Genomic DNA, 18,497 nt, shown 5'->3' with positions numbered 1-18,497 from the left:
GTTATAAATGTGACCATCCTGCTCTTTTTATTTGTGCAACCCTGTTTGGTTTCAAAGACATTGTATAACTTTGTCCACCAAACTGTCCACTTTTTAAATTTGTCTTTTTCCTCTATTTTTCTATGAAATACCTATAACAAATTGTAAATAAAGGCAATGCTTCTTGTCTCAGTGTTTCTTATTTTTATCCATTTTCCCCAAGTCTGTGACTTTTAATAAATCTATTTTATTAAAATACACAAATATGTTTTTAACTATCTGTAGATTTGACATCTCTTCTTTTATTGAAAAACTCCACCAGAAATGTGCATTAATTAAGAGCTGGCAAAAATGTCTTTATTCAATAAATGCAAATATTTACAATTGCCTCATTGCAATACAAACTGGATACTTTTTTTTCTATTTATAAAAGACAGGGCAATGCCTAAATGTCAAAAATGCATCATTTCTCACACAGTACATAGTACTTACGAACAGATGAAAACCAGTATAAAATGTTTTCTCACCATATCATTCTTGATCATCAGTCAATAAAAGATAATAAGCAGTTTAGATTATTGAAATAATACTTTAGAAAGGAAAAGAAATATGAAATGTAAAGAAAAACTGAAGCAACAAAATGGAAGCAAATTGCACTCAGAACTGAAAAACATATTCTTAAATTAAAATAAACATCATCAGTGCAAATAAAGACAGCAGAGTTTTCAAACCTACACAGTATCCATAACAAAGTAAAGACACTATCTGGCATTCTGTGTATTATTATTATTATTATTATTATTCTGATCTATTTTGAGAGCTTTATTCAAAGCTCTGGCAACATTAGCCATTTCCCTCCATCAGCTTCACCTGTGTTACATTAAATACTCTTTCTCATGCTCATCCAGGCGGGTAGCTGTAATGTCCTCTGTTTTACCATTCAGGTTGGTAATACTCATCAGTGCCACTATCTCCTGCTCCTTCTCTGACAGTGGCAGTGTTTCTGTTTTGCTGTAGTCTTTGCTGTTCTCCTCAGTCGTGATGTTTCTGCTCTGTCTCGGTCCGTACCACCTAAGTACAGAGTTACATTCAGTAAACTAAAGCCAGGATACAATGAGTGATAATTCTGATGAATTTGCTGAAGAAGAAGAAAAAAATAAGTCAACTTACTTGTCTTTAGTGGCAATGGCAGCAAGTATGCATACTATGGCTCCAATAACCACACAGAATGCAAAGATTATCAACCAAGCTGCAGAGGAGAGAAATATGATGAATTGCAAGATTTACATTATGTCAGTTGAATAAAAAGTGAAGAAACTGATGGCATCTGCGGTGCTGTCACATGAACTTACTAGATGGCCCTTCCCCTTGCCTGGACTGATTTGGAGGTAAATTGGAATCAAATGGAGATTCAACTCGATCTGCATTGAAGATACATTTGCAATGAGACATGATGACTCAACATATTTGTATTACAAAAGCAACATAAATTCAGTCAATTAAAATGTAGCTTATTTATATAATTATCACCAATGGGAAAACTAAGTGTGCAAAGATGGATCTAAATCTGTTGGAAGCCTGTATCCAGTTTATAAAAAAGGTAAGTTTAAAATAATAAATAATATTGTGAAATACGGTCACACTATGATATATATATATATATAACATTAGAATTACAAGAAATAAAATTGATTGATTGATTGATTGATTGATTGACTGATTGATTGACTGATTGATTGACTGATTTATTGATTGATAGGAAACTGGCGAAAACATGTTGGCCCAATAAATAAGAGGCTATGTGGTGTGGATTTTGTGGGGACATTCACCTCTAACACTCTCTTTAATTTTCTTCAATTCTGAATCCTTCTTTGGAAGCTCAATCCTCCTTATGCCTTTAATCACAGAAACGTTTGTGGTAGTTGACCTCATTGTGGATTGACTAGGCTCAGAACCTGACGCTGACCCCTCTGTGTCAGAGAACAGAATACTTGAGGTAACAGAGGATGAGCTCTTCCAAAAATGGGGCTTGTTTGTTGGGCTTTTAGTGTCCAAGGTAGGCACAGTCGAAGGTATCATGTCCACATCAGGGAGAACTGTTCTGGGAACCTCCATGTCATTCAAAGGGGAAGTTTCTCTTCTTACTCTACCCATTATCTCTTCCAAATCTATTAGAAAGCCCTCCGTCTTGACCTCCTTAAGAATGTCTTCATGTGGCTTTCCATCTTCATGAGAAATCACATAAAAGATTACTGTCAAAACGCTTGGAAATGTAAGTGATATATCAGTGTTTTGTTAAACAAAATCAAAGATTGGTAGGTTGGGTTGTAATGTTAAACTATGCAGATACTTTGCTATGTTACTACGATAAGGAATAAGGAATCACATCCTAAGTATTCAAATCAGCAACTTTTTTTGCTTCTCTTCATTGTGGTATTGTAGGTGCATAAAAAAATGTGTGAGGTCACAGATATGACTAATGTTCTGGATTAGGCGTGGTTGGATCATGAACAATGAAGTGTATGTCTGCTGCATGTCTTGCTTCTTTACAATACACACCCCTCAATTCAAAATGTAAAGCTTAAACACCAAGAGTCTAAGCAATCTAAGACAAAGAGAGCAATAAAATACCGTATATCAAAATCTAATTCCAGATACCGCAGGGAATAAGAAAGGGAACTTACTTTCTGTGGCTGTGTTTCCATTGGTTACACTCTCAGAGTTACTTTTAACAGTATCTTCACAGTTTAGTGATGAATCTTTGATGGAAGGAAAATGAAAAGTCAACAAGATATAAAACCTGCTTAGTTTGTCTCTATTGTTTCCCTGTTCTCTTTTTACACTCACCTGATGGGTTAAAACAGTAAACATCAGAAAGATGTTCTGTTGCTTTAGGGTGGAAGGTGACCTCAGTGGAACTGGAGTCACAGTTTGGACCATTAACGTCTGGGAGGAACGTGACAATTTGACCATCAATCCAGCCGTATCTAAAGAAAGGTGCGGGGTTCATTAAAAAAAAAAATAAGTACCGCCATTAGGCAATATCAAAAGAAGTGCATTTATGTCTGAACATGTTATTTAGCTCTAAGCTAAGGCTATTGTACACAGCCTGTTTTCTTTACCTGCATGTTCTCAAGCCTTTTTTGTAAGCTTCAATGATCTGTTCCTGTGTTGCGAGTTTGTAATCTAAACTCCGACACAATTCCAAAGCCTGTTGGAATGTAAGAGCGTAATGGCTGGTCCCCTCAACATGGAGAACACCAGCAAAGCTGCATCTGCCGCTGTGATCTGTCAAACCGAGAAACAAATGTGAATAATTAGTCAGAAATCTTTATTTATGTATTAATATTAAAATGAGGGCCAAATGTAGGCTGTGTGTGTGACGGATGAGCAATTTAGCATTAGGTATCATTAGATGAATCTCATAATGATTCACTGCATGTGCAGACGTGAGCACATCAAGCCCATCTGTAAGCCTCCGACTTTCCAAATGTCCTCTTGCTTTTGTCTCAAAATAACACGTTTAGACTAGCAGACGATTTTAAAGACATCAATTAATCAATTAGCAGAATAACTGATAAAGTAAATAATATTATAGAGGGAATAAGTAGACACCAGGTATACTACTCTTAAATCTGGATAGTATTTTTTTTCACAGAATACAAGAATTAGAATTGTGTCATTTTGTTTCTTGATGTAAGAATGTTTAGATATTTTTACTGGAAAATGAGACAAATATACTGAGTAAGAAAAAAAATACACTGAAATGACAGAGGAAGAGATTAAACGCCCGAGGAATGGTGATTATATTATTATATTGTATGATATGTACAATAAACTTAACAAGCCAGGGGCTAGATTACAGAAACAGCATTACTCTGGAATCCTATCTTATCTGTAACCATAGCGTTATCAGTTAAAATCTCTCAGATCTTAATTTTATTCCTAAGTTATGAAGTTTCTGTAGTACCCCAGGCCTGAAATCTGAAATATCTACAAAGAATATCGTCACTGCACTAAAAGTAAACGAGGAAAGAAAAAAACGTTATCTACATCCAACAATTGGAGTTTAAAACCATATCATTTTTTGTGTGTGAAAAGCAAAAAGCGTCACAGTATTGCTATACATTCATATCAATGTCATAAATGTATCCTTATATTGCATCTTGACAAAGACTCTACAAAGATGCCCGCCAACAAAAGTACATCTGATATCAATAAGTAACACATTCAACATCACTCACCCTGAACCGGGGCTGCTTGAAGTAGAGCTGGTGATCCAGCAGCAAGTAATACAAGTAACAAAGTCCACATGGTGAAGGAAAGTATACCTCTTTGTTGGCCCTGAACCTGTTTGGTCCTTACAACGCTTTGATTCTCCTTTGTAATTTTCTGAACCCTCCAGAGATGTACCTCAGCTCTTTTATGTGCTCAGACTAAAGTACTTGGTGAGCAATAATGGGTGGTGCTATAAAGAACACACCCTCACCATTGTCTCTCACATTTCCTCACTCTCTCAGCGTCTGTGCAGCCAGCATTAACATGCCAGACACCTTGAAACTCACGGAAGTTATTGAGATCAGTTGGTTTATGTATGTGGCAATTATGGACTGCACTATTCGCACTGATCTAAGACAATGAAAGTGTTCAAATTGTGTCTTCATTCATGTAATTACGTCTATAATTTCACCGTTGACCCTACATGACGTTAGGTTGTCCATGTACCACAATCCCTGTCCCTAACCTTGCCTGTATACCAAATAAAAAGCATAAAAATTGTGATTTTAAAATGATTTAAAATGTAATCACTTATACACACCTATATACATTGGGACTAAAACACTTAAATGTATATATGTCTGTATTATGTTCTCAAAATGAAAAGGCTGAGCAGTGGGAGTAAATAAGATAGCCATGTACTATGATGAATCACTGCAAACATTGCAGTGGTGTAGCTGACTCAGGTGTGTGAAAAATCACCTCACCCCATGTGTGCTGATACACGTTCACTTCCTCCTTCAAGTGCGGGAAAAAAGTAAAAGGAACTGTACAGGTAGGTGGCTCATAGGAGGTTATCACAGGCCAGGCCACTGCAATATTGGTTTTCATGTTGGAACTTGTGGATCTTAAATGGAATTTAAGCAACTACTGAATAATTTGGCAATATTTCCTAAACATTTGATCTATTATGTTAAAGAATTAGTTCACTCTAACCCACTGGAATCTGAGCTGTTAGGGTGCCCTTTAGAAGTTTTGACATGCTCTGACAAATTTCCTTTTTCAGTTGCTTATAAACACTTTAATGGCAAACGTGTAATTACACTGGATTCAGCACAAATTTTGGGCTACCGTAATATGCGTCCACACGGCTTTTAACTAATGGGTGTTGTTGCCTATAGTTTTTGCTTCAAACTGATGTGAGAATCATTAATATTATTGTGCTAATTCACATAAAACCAGGGTGCGAACTACGGGGGAGCTAGGGGGAGCTCGGCTCCCCTAAATAAGACATGGGCTCCCCTGAAAACGTGATTTGTGAAATTTTGGGGGGTCTCAAAAATATTGACACTGTGTTATTTTGAGGTGCAATTTCAGTTTTCTGTAATGTGATCATCGTGGATTATTATATGTAAAATTTCTAAAAATATATAATTAATTCATGCATGACGGCAATTTAAATCTAATTGACTTCAATAAAGATAACTATGCATGCTGTTCATGTCATGACCATCAAGGTGTGGTGGCACTGCGGTGCTAATTCCACTCATGTTTAGTACATGTCAACGCAAAGATTCGTAGAAAAAACAAAAACGAACATCCACTTCTTGATCTTGGATTTCTGGAAGAACAGCAAATGAAGCTGACCCCAAGCCTCTGTGGTCGATTCTGCGATAAGGCATGTTATCCCCAATTATGTGTAGCGGCTGGGTTGATATAGGTCTGCGCGACTATCAATGTCCTAGTAAGACTAGCGTTAGTTAAATGGAGGAATTATGGTTTTCTTCTGTAGCCTGACGAGTAACTTCAACCGTTCATGTGAACTCAAAGACAGCCGGATGCTTTGTTTATAGACTATTTGTGGGCTTTTTGACCTATCAATTCTTGGTTTTTTTCTTCCTTCATTAAAATCAAAGATGTTCTTCAATAATTGTAAATTGTATATTAAGAGTCTCCGCAATGCATTAAGCAATAGATTGACCCGTTTGTCTGTGTGTGAAGGAATATACACGTCCTCTCTTCCACGCGCATCCCCCCCCCCCACACACACACCCCGAAAAGTGGGCTCCCCCAAAGGCCACGGTATAGTTCGAACACTGCATAAAACAATACATTGATTTCAATTTTGAAAGACTTTTTCTTTACAAAGCCCATATGCGAAGATGCGTGAACGATCATGAAGATTGCTGGGTATCACACCTGAGAGAACAAAATACATGCATAATGATTTGCATAATGAATGAGTTTCAGGTATGCGACTGAGATGGAGCTATATAAAAATATATTTTGTTTTATTTTAGTTTATTTAGCATATAGTCAACAAAGATGCATTACAAAGGCCTATCACATTTTAAATTATCAAAAGAGTTGACTACACTGCAAAAATGCTCTTTTTATTTAGTTTTTTTTTTTTCAGTCCAAATTTCAAAAAATTCTTAAATCAAGATTAATTTACTAGATAAGTAAAACAACAAGATGTTTGTTCTTGTTTTCACCCCATTGACAGATAATGTTGTTTGTTTTAAGCAAAAACTCACTTAATTTTGCATCTTGATGTAAGAATTTAGATATTTAGACTAAACAAGACAAAAATCCTAAGAAGAGCATTTTTGGCAGTGTACTATTTTTTCATGCTAAAAAACAGTAATATTGTAACATTGAACACAATTCAGTACACAAATAACTAAATAATTGTTAATGCTTAACGTCATAAGTTAAATATTTAGGATTCATGGGTCTAGGAATTAAAAAGGGCCTTCTGAAGCTGATCAAAAAAAAAAAAAAACATCTATATTTAAAACTTTACAAAGCAAAATGTCTAGCTATCACCAGACCGCCTTTCATTTAACTTAAGGAAAAAGCGCAACCGACTTGACTGTCAGGAATGTAGATTAAGCTTTTTTAACTGTGAGAGGTGTTATACTTTCTTCAGAAGTTATGGAAGGGTTAAACCAGATATTTTACTTTATAAACTTTAATATATATATATATATATATATATATATATATATATATATATATATATTTTTTTTTTTTTTTTTTTTTTCTTCTTACAAACAGCCTAAGATGACCTTTATTAACCCACCGGAGTGCCATGTGTGGAGTATGTTTATGATGGATAGATGCACTTTGAGCTTCAAACTCGTGGGCCCGTTCACCGTTCACTCATATAATGGCCCTTTCACTGCCATTATAAAGATCCAGGATATTAATATAACTCTGATTGTGTTCATCAGAAACATGGGCGTCGCTAGGCCCTTTTTAGGGGGGCTTCAGCCCCTAAACTTATGCCTCACCCCCTCTAAAAAATATGTGATTAACCTTCTCAAAATATTTGAGAAAACCAATCAAATCGATCGTAGGCGGGCTTTATGTTCACACAGAAACTGCTGAGGCCATGAGCGCGAATTTTAGCAGTGCAACTCGACAACGTAAAGTGAGACAAATGTAAGCAGTTGAAATAAACATTTATGTTTGACAGCTGCTGCTTTAAGTTAGAAATGTTAAACAATAGACAAAAATATTCAGACAAATTAATAATCATTTGTCTAATTTCGTCATTTTGAGTTGAAAATATGCCTATATGATTCATAATGTAGCCTAGGCCTAATTAACAAACAAGAAATATTAACAAAGCCATTTTCATCAGATTAGGCATATTGATAATGAATGTGTTTATATTGTAGATTAATATAATTCCATTTGTAACCTTCAGTAAATAAAAAAATAATAATTTCAGTAGCCTATTGGGCATATTAGTATGAATGTGTGGCTAGTGAATTAATTTAATAAACTTAAACTTTAATAAACAGTACCTAAATTAATATGTCTAAGAAAATTATTCATAAAACATAAATATCAGTATGTTAATATGTAAACCATATTTTTACTTTCTTCCCTGAAGAAAATGGAAAAACTAGTCTATATCAGGCAAAGCTCAGCGTTATGAGGGGAAGAGACAGGGGAAGATAAAAACAGAGAAAAAGAGAGATGTGGAGATAAGAAAGACAAATAATCTACTGCTCAGTGACATGGTTTTCAAGCTATTGTTATCTATTTTTTTGGCCTTCAGAACATCTAAAAATGCACATATGTAGATCATAGAATTCAAATTTTCTAGGGGGACCATGCCCCCGAACCAGGGGCGTTTTTAGGATTTTCATTTTAGGGGGGCTTAGCCCCCATTGAGGGTAGCCTATGGAAAAAAAATTCACACTTTAGTTTGGGGTCCATATTGTGCTATTAACTAGCTTACTTACATGCATTCCCATAGAATATTGGCTGTATGTGTATTTCAAGATGTTCTGAAGGCAGTAGATTATTTGTCTTTCTTATCTCCACATCTCTCTTTTTCTCTGTTTTTATCTTGCCCTGTCTCTTCCCCTCATAACGCTGAGCTTTGACTGATATAGACTAGTTTTTCCATTTTGGTCAGTGAAGAAAGGAAAAATATGGTTTACATATTAACATACTGATATTTATATGTTTTATGAATAATTTTCTTAGACATGTTAATTTAGGTACTGTTTATTAAAGTTTAAGTTTATTGAATTCATTCACTATATAAACACCTTCATTACTAATATCCCCAATACTGAAAAAAACTGAGATTATTTTTTTTATTTTTTTAGGCAACTGAAGGTTACAAATGGAATTATATTAAAGGCACAATATGTAATGTTTCAGCATTAAAAATATAAAAGATCACTATATCTATGTTATATATTTTTTAAAGTTGTGTGTTTACATTATCCCGACAGTTCCAATTAACTTCTAAATCCAGAGAAATTAATATTTTAATTCGAAGACACGGACCGTGTCTTTATTTCCGTTATGTCGCCCGTCTTTCACGTCATATCCACGTTTGCGTCTTGCTTCCTGCGGAACTTCGGCGGAACCGCCAAACTCAAAGAGGAACACTGACTGACAGTATAAGGGGAACACCCGTATAAAAAAGTCTGTATGATAATGGATCATGACTACTCTTTGTCTGTACGTTTTGCCAGCTCAACAAAGCGCAAACGTACGGGTGAAAAAAATGACCCGAGAAGATTTTGGGACAGTAGAAGAAGCAAGAGACGTGTAAACCTTGGAGAAGCCTTTGAGAGATGGCGAAATCTTCGTGACAAGCTCGGACTGCAGAGAGATGCTGATCTCGCTTGCGTTTTAATAAACAGGTCATTTAAGTAACCATTCAGCTAACATAATAATCATATAATCATAACATGCTGTATGTTTGCATATTGCATAGCGATCTTGACCACATTGAGACGCGTTTAGCTGAATACGTAATGTTATACATTTTGTATCGGCTTTTCAAACAGGCGGATTCTCTGTTTTTGGAGACTGAAAGAGCTATTTTTTTAAAAACTGATTCAAAAGTATATTTCTATCCGTATATTTGGTGACATGATGATGTCGTGTAAAACGCAGATGGACTAGCTATTATTGGTTTTATATGTAGCTGGAGAAGGTAACGTTAGCTTCATAAGGTAATATGCCACTATCTTGGTCAATTAATATAAGGTGATCGTCACTTTTATCATATGTTAATACTAGCTACATATAATATTGATTTAATAATGATCTACTTATTCATATATCTCTGAGTTCCAAAATAAATCTTTATTAGAATGATTGATGAACGTGGGGAGCGACACAGCGCGTGTTCCAATGAACAACGTATTGCTGGTGCTGGTTCTCTCATTTACTATGTTTTATGTTGGTAATGATAAACTAAATTGAAATGTATTTCCTTATTGAACAGTTGATATACAGAATGTTCGACAATCGCGGATGCCATGTCAACATATCTATAATTTGAGTAACTCAAATTATGATGCGCGGTTAATATGTCAACATAGCCTACCAACTTATAGGTATGTTGGCATAGCGACCGCCCGCACAACATTCTGTCTCGCACATTATCTAACGTTACTGATAAGTTTGTTAAGTAACGGTAGCTCGCTGCTATTTCATTAGATTGACATTACATAAAGTGAAAAGCCGTAACTAAACTTAACAATAATAGAGATGTAATATAACAATTACCTTGTCAGTGAACATGTTTTCTGCTGTAGATGCCAGATTCGCTGGTTGACAGTGGCAATAATGACAACAACTCCCATGAGCCCACGCACTTTCCCGACGTCATCAAAGTACGTCTGTTGTTATTATTTTGAATGAGTGACCCCTAGTGGCCAAAAGTTGCATACTGCACGTTTAATCTACAATATAAACACATTCATTATCAATATGCCTAAACTGATGAAAATGGCTTTGTTAATATTTCTTGTTTGTTAATTAGGCCTAGGCTACATTATGAATCATATAGGCATATTTTCAACTCAAAATGACGAAATTAGACAAATGATTATTAATTTGCCTGAATATTTTTGTCTATTGTTTAACATTTCTAACTTAAAGCAGCAGTTGTCAAACATAAATGTTTATTTCAACTGCTTACATTTCTCTCACTTTACGTTGTCCCTAAAGCCCCCCTAAAAAGGGCCTAGCGACGCCCATGCCCTGAACCCCCTTACATTTGGGATCTTGGTGATTAAACCTGCCATCATTGTTGGGTATGATTAATGCAGGTATGCTATATGGCCATGCAATAAGGTATTAATATTAGCTTTATACGTAATAATTAACAGCCAATATTCTATGGGTATGCATGTTGATAGCGCAATTTGGACTCCAAACTAAAGTGTGAATTTTTTTTCCATATGGTTACCCTCAATGGGGGCTAAGCCCCCCTAAAATGAAAATCCTAAAAACGCTCCTGATCAGAAATGAGAAAGTCATATACACCTCGGACGGCTTGGGTATCATTGAATAATTCATTGAGCAATTCATGGGGTAATTTTATTTTAAAGTGAACTAATCTTTTAAAAACAAGCAGCGTGAGTTGCAAAATCAGTGAAAATTCTGAAGAAATTTGTTGATAACAGGACACAACGGATATTTGTTTTTCTGTAACTGACTGAGTTATCCTTGGAAAAGTTAATGGGGGGGGGGGGGGGGGGTGAAACAGTCAGTTTCAGTCAATCTCATGTCAATCTTGAGTAGTATTGCATCCTTCATATCTCCGAAAAGTCTTTAGTTTTTTTAAATTTTAAAAGAAAGATAGGCTGTACCGAGTCTTTCCGGAAAAAAAACAAGCGGATGGAGGCGTATAGTGTGGGCGGAGCTAAAGAATCAGGAGCACAGCTATTGCATGAGAGTGTCTGAAAGCTGACATCCTCAAGAGTAGAAAAGAAAACGTTACCCCAAATAAACCATGGCTATCAATCAGATTCAACTAATACATATGATCCAGAATCAGATCCGGAGGCTAAAATAAATTGAACAGGAGAAACAGCAACAGCAAGACGTCCGTCTCTGTGGTATGTAACAGGGAACGTTCTTAGAACGTTGGCTACCGTTCTGTGAAAGTTCTCTCAAAGTTATCAAAAATAATTCTTGCAGTAACGTTATTAGAACGTTGTGCCAACGTTATTGGCTATTGAGAAACGTTCTAAAAACGTTAGCTATAAAACGTTATTCTTACATTGTTAGTGCAACGTTTTAATAAAGTTACAACATTAAAAAAAGTATTAGTCATTACAAATTAGTCATACAGCTTTTTGCTCAAACTTCAGATACATAATTTGTATATCCAGAGACAACTTAATGACACTTAAATGCTATTTTCGTTTATATATTTATTTATTTTTACAATCAGAAGAGAAATCTAGTAAAATAATTATGTATTACATATAAATGTAATATAAATATAAAAGTCAATTATAAAAGTGGTTTTAGCTTTTTTTTAAGAAAGAATAAGATGTCAATAAACAAAAGCAAGTACATTAAAGAAGAAAACAGGAATATTTTATTTGATCATACTCCACACCCTTATGAGAACGTTATTTAACGTTCTTAGAACCTAATGAGAACGTTAATACAACGTTCCACAAACTTGACATTTCAACGTTCCTAGAACATTCAAAAACGTTTTTAGAACTTAATGGGAACGTTAGGGAAACGTTCTTATAACCTAAAATTGTTAGCTGGGATGTTACTGTATTCAGTGGCTTGTCAACATTTGTGTGCATTTACTTGTGGATTATGAGGACATGATTTGGTTTATGGACTATTGTATGCGACTAAACCTTAGCAATCGCAAGCAAAAAGGTTTTGCACGTCAGACTAGTGTAAACAATAGAAAAACAATGGAGTACGTTAGCGCATTTGAATGTGCTTTGTGTGAATGTCCCCTAGGTTTATATGTTTGGGTGGTTTTACAATAAACAAACAGACACCTATAGTGGTCAGCTAAACAAATGTATTTAAACACACGCCATACATCGCATGCTTCATTGATAAATTAACTATACGATCATGTTGTTTACTGATGTTTACTTACATGAAAGCCAACAACATAGACATTTAAAGCAGTTTTACCCACCGCCTGCTTCCAAAGCACGATTGTGAACTTTTTTTGTCACTGCTCCATCAAAAACACACTTCTTTGGTTACATTGTTGATTTGGTGAAGTCCTGAGACTGCAGTGTCTATGAGCTGCGTGCATTTGCTCTCTCTGATCTGGTCGTGCACCCATCTGAGAGAAGAGCCCGTACGGCCCATACAAGGACATTCCGACCCGTTGACGTCAAGCATACCAATACTCGAAAAAAAACTTTACGAAACTTACTCTTGGATGGAATCGATCTATTAGATAAGAAATGTACCAATAGACATGTACGGAAAATATTTCAGTTTAAAAAGAAAATTTCACCAAGAGAAAAATTCTATTGGAGGTCCCTGGTAGAAAATATTGACTGGAAAAAGGCCTGGCTTTTACCTGGGAAATTCTGTATTTCCAATAAAGCCAAAGATGTACATTTCAAAATTTTACATAGAATTTACCCTGTCAACTCTAACATCTCTAAATATATGGACATTGACAGCTGTTGTTCTTTTTGCAAACAAGCAGAGGAGACATTTGAACACTTGTTTTTTGAGTGTCCTATTTCCAAACAATTTTGGTTTGATCTAGGTTCTCACATATTTGATCCTGCCAATGGGTGCGTTTACATGCACACCAGTAAGCTGATAACTCCAAAAAAATCAGCTTATTGAAATAACGTCTCTGGTTACTCAACTTAACCTTAGTTCCCTGAGAGGAGGGAACGAGACATTACGTATGGGGAAAACCCTTTTCCTCGAAATGCTGAAGCCTGATTGAATCACTCTATTGCTTTGCAATAGCCAATGGCGTTCTGGCAATCGCCTGATTGGCTGGCCCAGCCACTATATAAGCGATGTCAGGCGCCAAAAAAACCTCAGAAACTTTCGACTGAACGAGAGCTATTGAGGCTATGAGGAGGCGTTTCACACGGCAGTTTAAGTAATGTCTCGTTCCCTCCTCTCAGGGAACTAAGGTTACGTTAAGTAACCAGAGACGTTCCCTTATCGAGTCGGTTCCTCGACATTACGTATGGGGAATTTATAAAACCCCGCCGTGTGAAAAGAAAATAGAGTCGGCCCGGTACAACAGAGCCAATGGCGCTTTCGGCTGTAACCACTGGTATCAGCGCGTTCGCCCCTCCCCCTTCAGGTCAGGTATCGGACCTGGTTGAAAACCTTGGCAGAGAGCCAACTCGGCGTTGACACTGTCAGCGTCTCCCTTGTATACAGTCGAACGTCGTTGGACTAGTGAATTATAGGGGGTGAATAAAGGCAACAAGATGTTGGTGCTCGAATATATAGCCGCCGTGAATAAGCGGGCATAGATAATGGGGATAACACTGAAAGTGTGATTAAGACTTAAAAGGCGCTATAGAGTTAACTTGACTCTGTATCGTCCCGTGCTGCTTAGACGACCTAGTTGAAACCATGGCTGAAACACGCGCTGGGGTGGGGCGTGTCTTCAGGTGACTCAGTCGTCCAATGCCTGTTCAGCCTTCTCCACCTGCACTGACAGAACGTGTGGTGCAAACTATTTCTGCTTCGCCAAAGATGCTCCAGATCATCTTTACTGTTTGGGGATGCAATCTCCACTCCCCATGAACAATGCCCTCCCTGGACAGCATGTCGGCTCTGCGGTTCAAGCTGACCGGTATATGTACTGCCTGGATCGAGAGAAGTACCCGATCCGTCCACAACAGCAGGCGTCTCGCCAAGCCGTGTAGGGCACGGAAGTGCATTCCTCTCTGGCAATAGATGTACGCGATCACCGCCTTGTTGTGATCTGCTTCACTGTAATCATTTTGAACGATCGTTTCGCGAGCGCTTTGTTTAGCGGTCTTAGATCTAAAATGGGGCGCATGCCCCCGTCCTTTTTCGGAACAAGGAAGCAGCGCCTGTACGCGACGCACTCCCTCTGTTCCTCGGGTACCATCTCTATCACTTGCTTCGCTATGAGGGAGGAGATTTCTGCCTGTAACAGTGGGGCGCTCTCTTCCGACACTTCTGTCATAATCACGGCGTTGAAGCGGGGTGGTCTGCGAGCGAACTGTAGCGTGTAGCCGCGCTTTACAGTGTTGATCACCCACTCTGACGCCGCCGGTAGCTCTGCCCACGCGCTTAGGTGGTTCGATAATAGTGACGGCGGTGTTCGCTGCGGCGAGGGCGTCGTGCCAGTCGCCGGCAAAACATTGCTGCTTACAATGACCGCAGGTGATGTGTCTGTGGTTTGACCCACGGAGATATTTGAACGCTCGGGTTGGGCCGAGCTTCCGCTCCGCCAAACATCTCCCGAGGGAGAGGTTTCGCTTATGTAGTAGTTAGTGGAGGAAAAGAGCTCTTTTGGTGAGGCATGTAAAATTTTATTGCAACATAACACATTGTATTTGACACAACATTTGAATGCACATTGTCGGGATTCTCTGTTGGAACGCGCTCTTTTGGCCGCCGGTCCGCTGCCGTGCGCGGGCCGCACTCTCTTCCTCCTCACACGAACATCAGGAGCGCTGCTCCTTTTTCTCCGACTGCCGACCCTGATGATGAGGAGCCGACTTCGCCCCGAACAGGGTTTCCTGAACTGCCTCTGACGGAGTGGCGGTTCTGGCTCGCGGCGCGGATTCCCGCTCGGGACAGGCGCGCGCCCAGCGTAACCTGTCTGACGTTGAGCTGATCACGATCTGGACCTCGCCCTGAGAGGTGCATTCGATCATTTGGGGAGAAGATGCGGCAGCATCTTAGATTGCTTCAACGCCTCCGTGTACTTCTCTGAAAACGCCTCCACCGCGACACCAAAGAGGCCCTGCAGGCTTACCGGCGTGTCAAGGAGTTGCTTCTTCTCCGCGTCCCGCATCTCAGTAAGTGTCAGCCACAGATGTCGAAGCAGGACAACGAGGCTGCCCATGTTGCGGCCGATTCCCTGGGCCACCTTCTTAGAAGCGGCCAATCCGAGGTCCGCTGCTATACGCAGTTTACAGACTGACTCTGGGTCCGGGCCTTCCTCGTCCAGGGACCGCAGGAGTCGCGTTTGAAAGACCTGCAGGATTGCCATCGTGTGGAGGGCAGATGCTGCGTGTCCTGCTGAAACATATGCCTTTTCAGCGATGTGAGCTGTGGCTCGGCATGGCTTAGAAGGCAGTGAGGCGGCTCGTGGTCATGGCGTCGTCCTCTCCGTATCCGAATGAGACCATTTCCTGCGCTTCGGCCGGAGGGCGGGAACTATCCTTAACATAGGTGAGTGGGGGTTCTGGCACGTGAGGGCAACGTGGGTGTGTGGCCGATGTCAAACCCCCCGCAGAGCCCCTTGAAGGGGTTACCTGCGATCTGCCATCCCGCGGCTTGACGGCGGCGGGCTGAGGAGATGCAGGAGGCAGCGGGTCGTCGGCGCGAACGACGGCTAGCCACGCACGAAGGATCCTGATTGGCAATTCCTCACAGGCTCGGCAATCTGATCCTTCCAATGCCACCTCAGCATGGGCTAGGCCCAGACACAGCACACAATCCTCGTGTGCGTCCGGAAAGTCGACGGGCCTGCCACACTCGCGGCAAAGAGACTTTTCAGTAATCCACCGGAACGCGAGAGGGGATTCGCAATCTGCGTGGTCCACTCTCGTAGCATAAATCAACGACGAAACCAGGCTCCAGGTGAAGAAGAAAGATTCTGAGGTTTTTTTGGCGCCTGACATCGCTTATATAGTGGCTGGGCCAGCAAATAAGGCGATTGCCAGGACGCCATTGGCAATAGCAAAGCAATAGATTGATTCAATCTGACTTCAGCATTTGGAGGAAAAGGGTTTTCCCCATACGTAATGTCGAGGAAGCGACTCGATAAGGGAACCAGTTTTCCCCGTTTACATGCAAACCAGTAAACGGACAATGCAAGTAAACCGCGTTTACATGACTATTTATAAACCGGGTTATTTCCTTGTAGTGCCGTCAAAAATAATAATTTCCGTAGGCCTATATCTGACTCTGAGTTTTTCAAATGTTACGTCAGTTGTGATGTTAAATAAAGCGTGCATCGTGTCAGCGGGAGATTTACGGCTCATATTATCCCTTACTGTGCGTTCACACCGCTGGCGGCGAGAGCAGCAAGGTGGCCGGAAGTCATTCATTTTCAATGGGAGCCGGGCGGCGAGCTCCGGCGAGAGCGGCGCGGCGCGGCGCGGCGCGTCTTGGACGATTTGGGCATCGAGGAGAGTTGAAATCAGCTCAACTTTATGGTAATGAGTAAGGGTGACCCCGAAAAGTCGAAGATTCGATGCATCGATATGCGGAGCCTGATTCGACCACCGATCTCACAGTCGAATCTTCGTGGATGTTATGAAACGAGGATCATACCATTTTGGCAATATGGGGGTGCTCAATATTTTAAAGATGTGTCACGGCGCTGAGCTGAGCTGAGCTGAGCATCGGTGTGCGACCCCTTTAAGGCCGCTGAGCTTCGCATCGCGCTTTTAAAATTAGAACACGTTCAATGAGTGTACACACACCGGCGGCAGCATTCAGCGCCTGTCCGCGGCCACTCAGGAAGTTGTTTAAAATCCTGCCGCACCACAGAGCGCTTTCGTGGAGCTCATCTGTCAGTCTATTCAAAATTGAGCTTGCGTGTATATAATGTGCGCGTCAGGTGGCAGTGTGAGATTCTGAGGCGTGGGGCTGAGCTTCGCGTCCTTCACCCCCTTTAGGCACAAGCGACTTAAGAACGTGCATGTAAACGCACTCAAAGTGTCTTTTCCTCTCTAGGCAGGTATTTTTTTTAGGTTTTATATATTTGTGTGATGTTCTGTATTTTGATCACGGCTTTAACATGTTATAAGAAAACGGTTTATTAATGTTTATCCACCACATTACCTTTTAGGCTATTTAAACCTAAATAAGAAAGCCATTGTCAGTTGGCAGACAGTTTTAGTCGCTTCATTAAAAGTGTTTGCTGTGTGCAGTGTGTAAAGGAAAATAAACTAGTTTTACCCTTCTGCTGACAAGTGTTGTGCCCCTCCCAACCCATTCACACACACAAAAGATGATTCGACTATCGGTCAACCATAGAGAAATTCGACAATTCTGATTCGAATGTCTAAATCCTTAGTCGAGGACAGCCCTAGTAATGAGCTATGACGCGGTTCGGCGGCAACCAGTCAGAATGTAGAAGTGCTCCGCTTGAGAGAAATCCAAAGAACGCAGGCCTGTAAACTTTGGTTCCGACCACATTAGTTCCCAAGCAAAATATGATCATTTAAATATGAAAGTTGATCATTGCTGTGTGGGTTTCCCGATCATTTATGACGAGATCATTCATAGTGATGTGTAATTTGTTAAGAAGTCGCGCAACACTATTTTATAGGCGCTAGAATGCTCGTTGTTCATCAGGTATGCAATTCATTCTTACTTTCACATTTAAACGATTTCATGAGGTTAATTTTGTCCCTACTTGTGAACAATCTATCAATCAACATGCTTGTTTGATTTGCGGCCTCTTTAAATACAGTTTAAAAAAAGAAAAATCATTTGATCTACGTCATAGCGGCAGCGCGTCCACGAAGCTTTCTACAGCGTCGTTGGCAGAACGGCAAGAGCGAATTTTGACTCTCTCGCCGGCGGCGGTGTGAATGCACGGTTATGCAGTTATGCAGCATTTTGACTGAACCTCTTCTAGGCTACTTCTGCTGCATGAGAAAAGAGAACACCTCTTTACAAATTTCTGGGTCTTAAACGAGTCTGCATTTGTGATATATGTCCTTATTTCATGCAAACGCTAGCTCGCTCTGTCTGGATGCATTTAAATCTGCTCTAAGATTGCGTTTTTTGTCACCTATCTATCGCACATGCGCACTTCAGCCGACAGAAAGCAG

At 39.6% G+C, this 18,497-nt stretch overlaps 1 protein-coding gene across 1 annotated transcript; it reads right to left on the bottom strand.

Moving 5' to 3' along the window:
- Positions 1-329: 329 nt before the first annotated feature.
- On the bottom strand, positions 330-4,398 carry cd44a (CD44 molecule (IN blood group) a). Its single transcript, XM_067449787.1, has 8 exons — positions 4,224-4,398; positions 3,102-3,267; positions 2,827-2,966; positions 2,664-2,738; positions 1,809-2,204; positions 1,332-1,400; positions 1,150-1,228; positions 330-1,050 (listed from the first exon to the last, which is right to left on the bottom strand). Exons 1-8 carry the CDS (start codon positions 4,291-4,293, stop codon positions 855-857), a joined length of 1,191 nt encoding a protein of 396 aa, XP_067305888.1. The 5' UTR covers positions 4,294-4,398; the 3' UTR covers positions 330-854.
- Between the last annotated feature and the right edge of the window lie 14,099 nt (positions 4,399-18,497).

This window comes from Pseudorasbora parva, chromosome 1, assembly GCF_024679245.1.
Source record: "Pseudorasbora parva isolate DD20220531a chromosome 1, ASM2467924v1, whole genome shotgun sequence".
Classification (NCBI taxonomy): Eukaryota; Metazoa; Chordata; class Actinopteri; order Cypriniformes; family Gobionidae; genus Pseudorasbora; species Pseudorasbora parva.
The sequence above is the reverse complement of the archived record's forward strand: the minus strand, read 5'-3'. Positions and strand labels throughout refer to the sequence as shown.

What these genes read in the sequence shown, in the direction of transcription:
- cd44a (XM_067449787.1), bottom strand. Translation starts at nt 4,293, where the DNA reads ATGTGGACTTTGTTACTTGTATTACTTGCTGCTGGATCACCAGCTCTA. An exon ending in AATTAAAGAGAGTGTTAGAG is followed by an intron (nt 1,401 to 1,808) that starts GTGAATGTCCCC and finishes TCTTCAATGCAG; the next exon opens with ATCGAGTTGAATCTCCATTT. An exon ending in GCCATTGCCACTAAAGACAA is followed by an intron (nt 1,051 to 1,149) that starts GTAAGTTGACTT and finishes CTCTGTACTTAG; the next exon opens with GTGGTACGGACCGAGACAGA.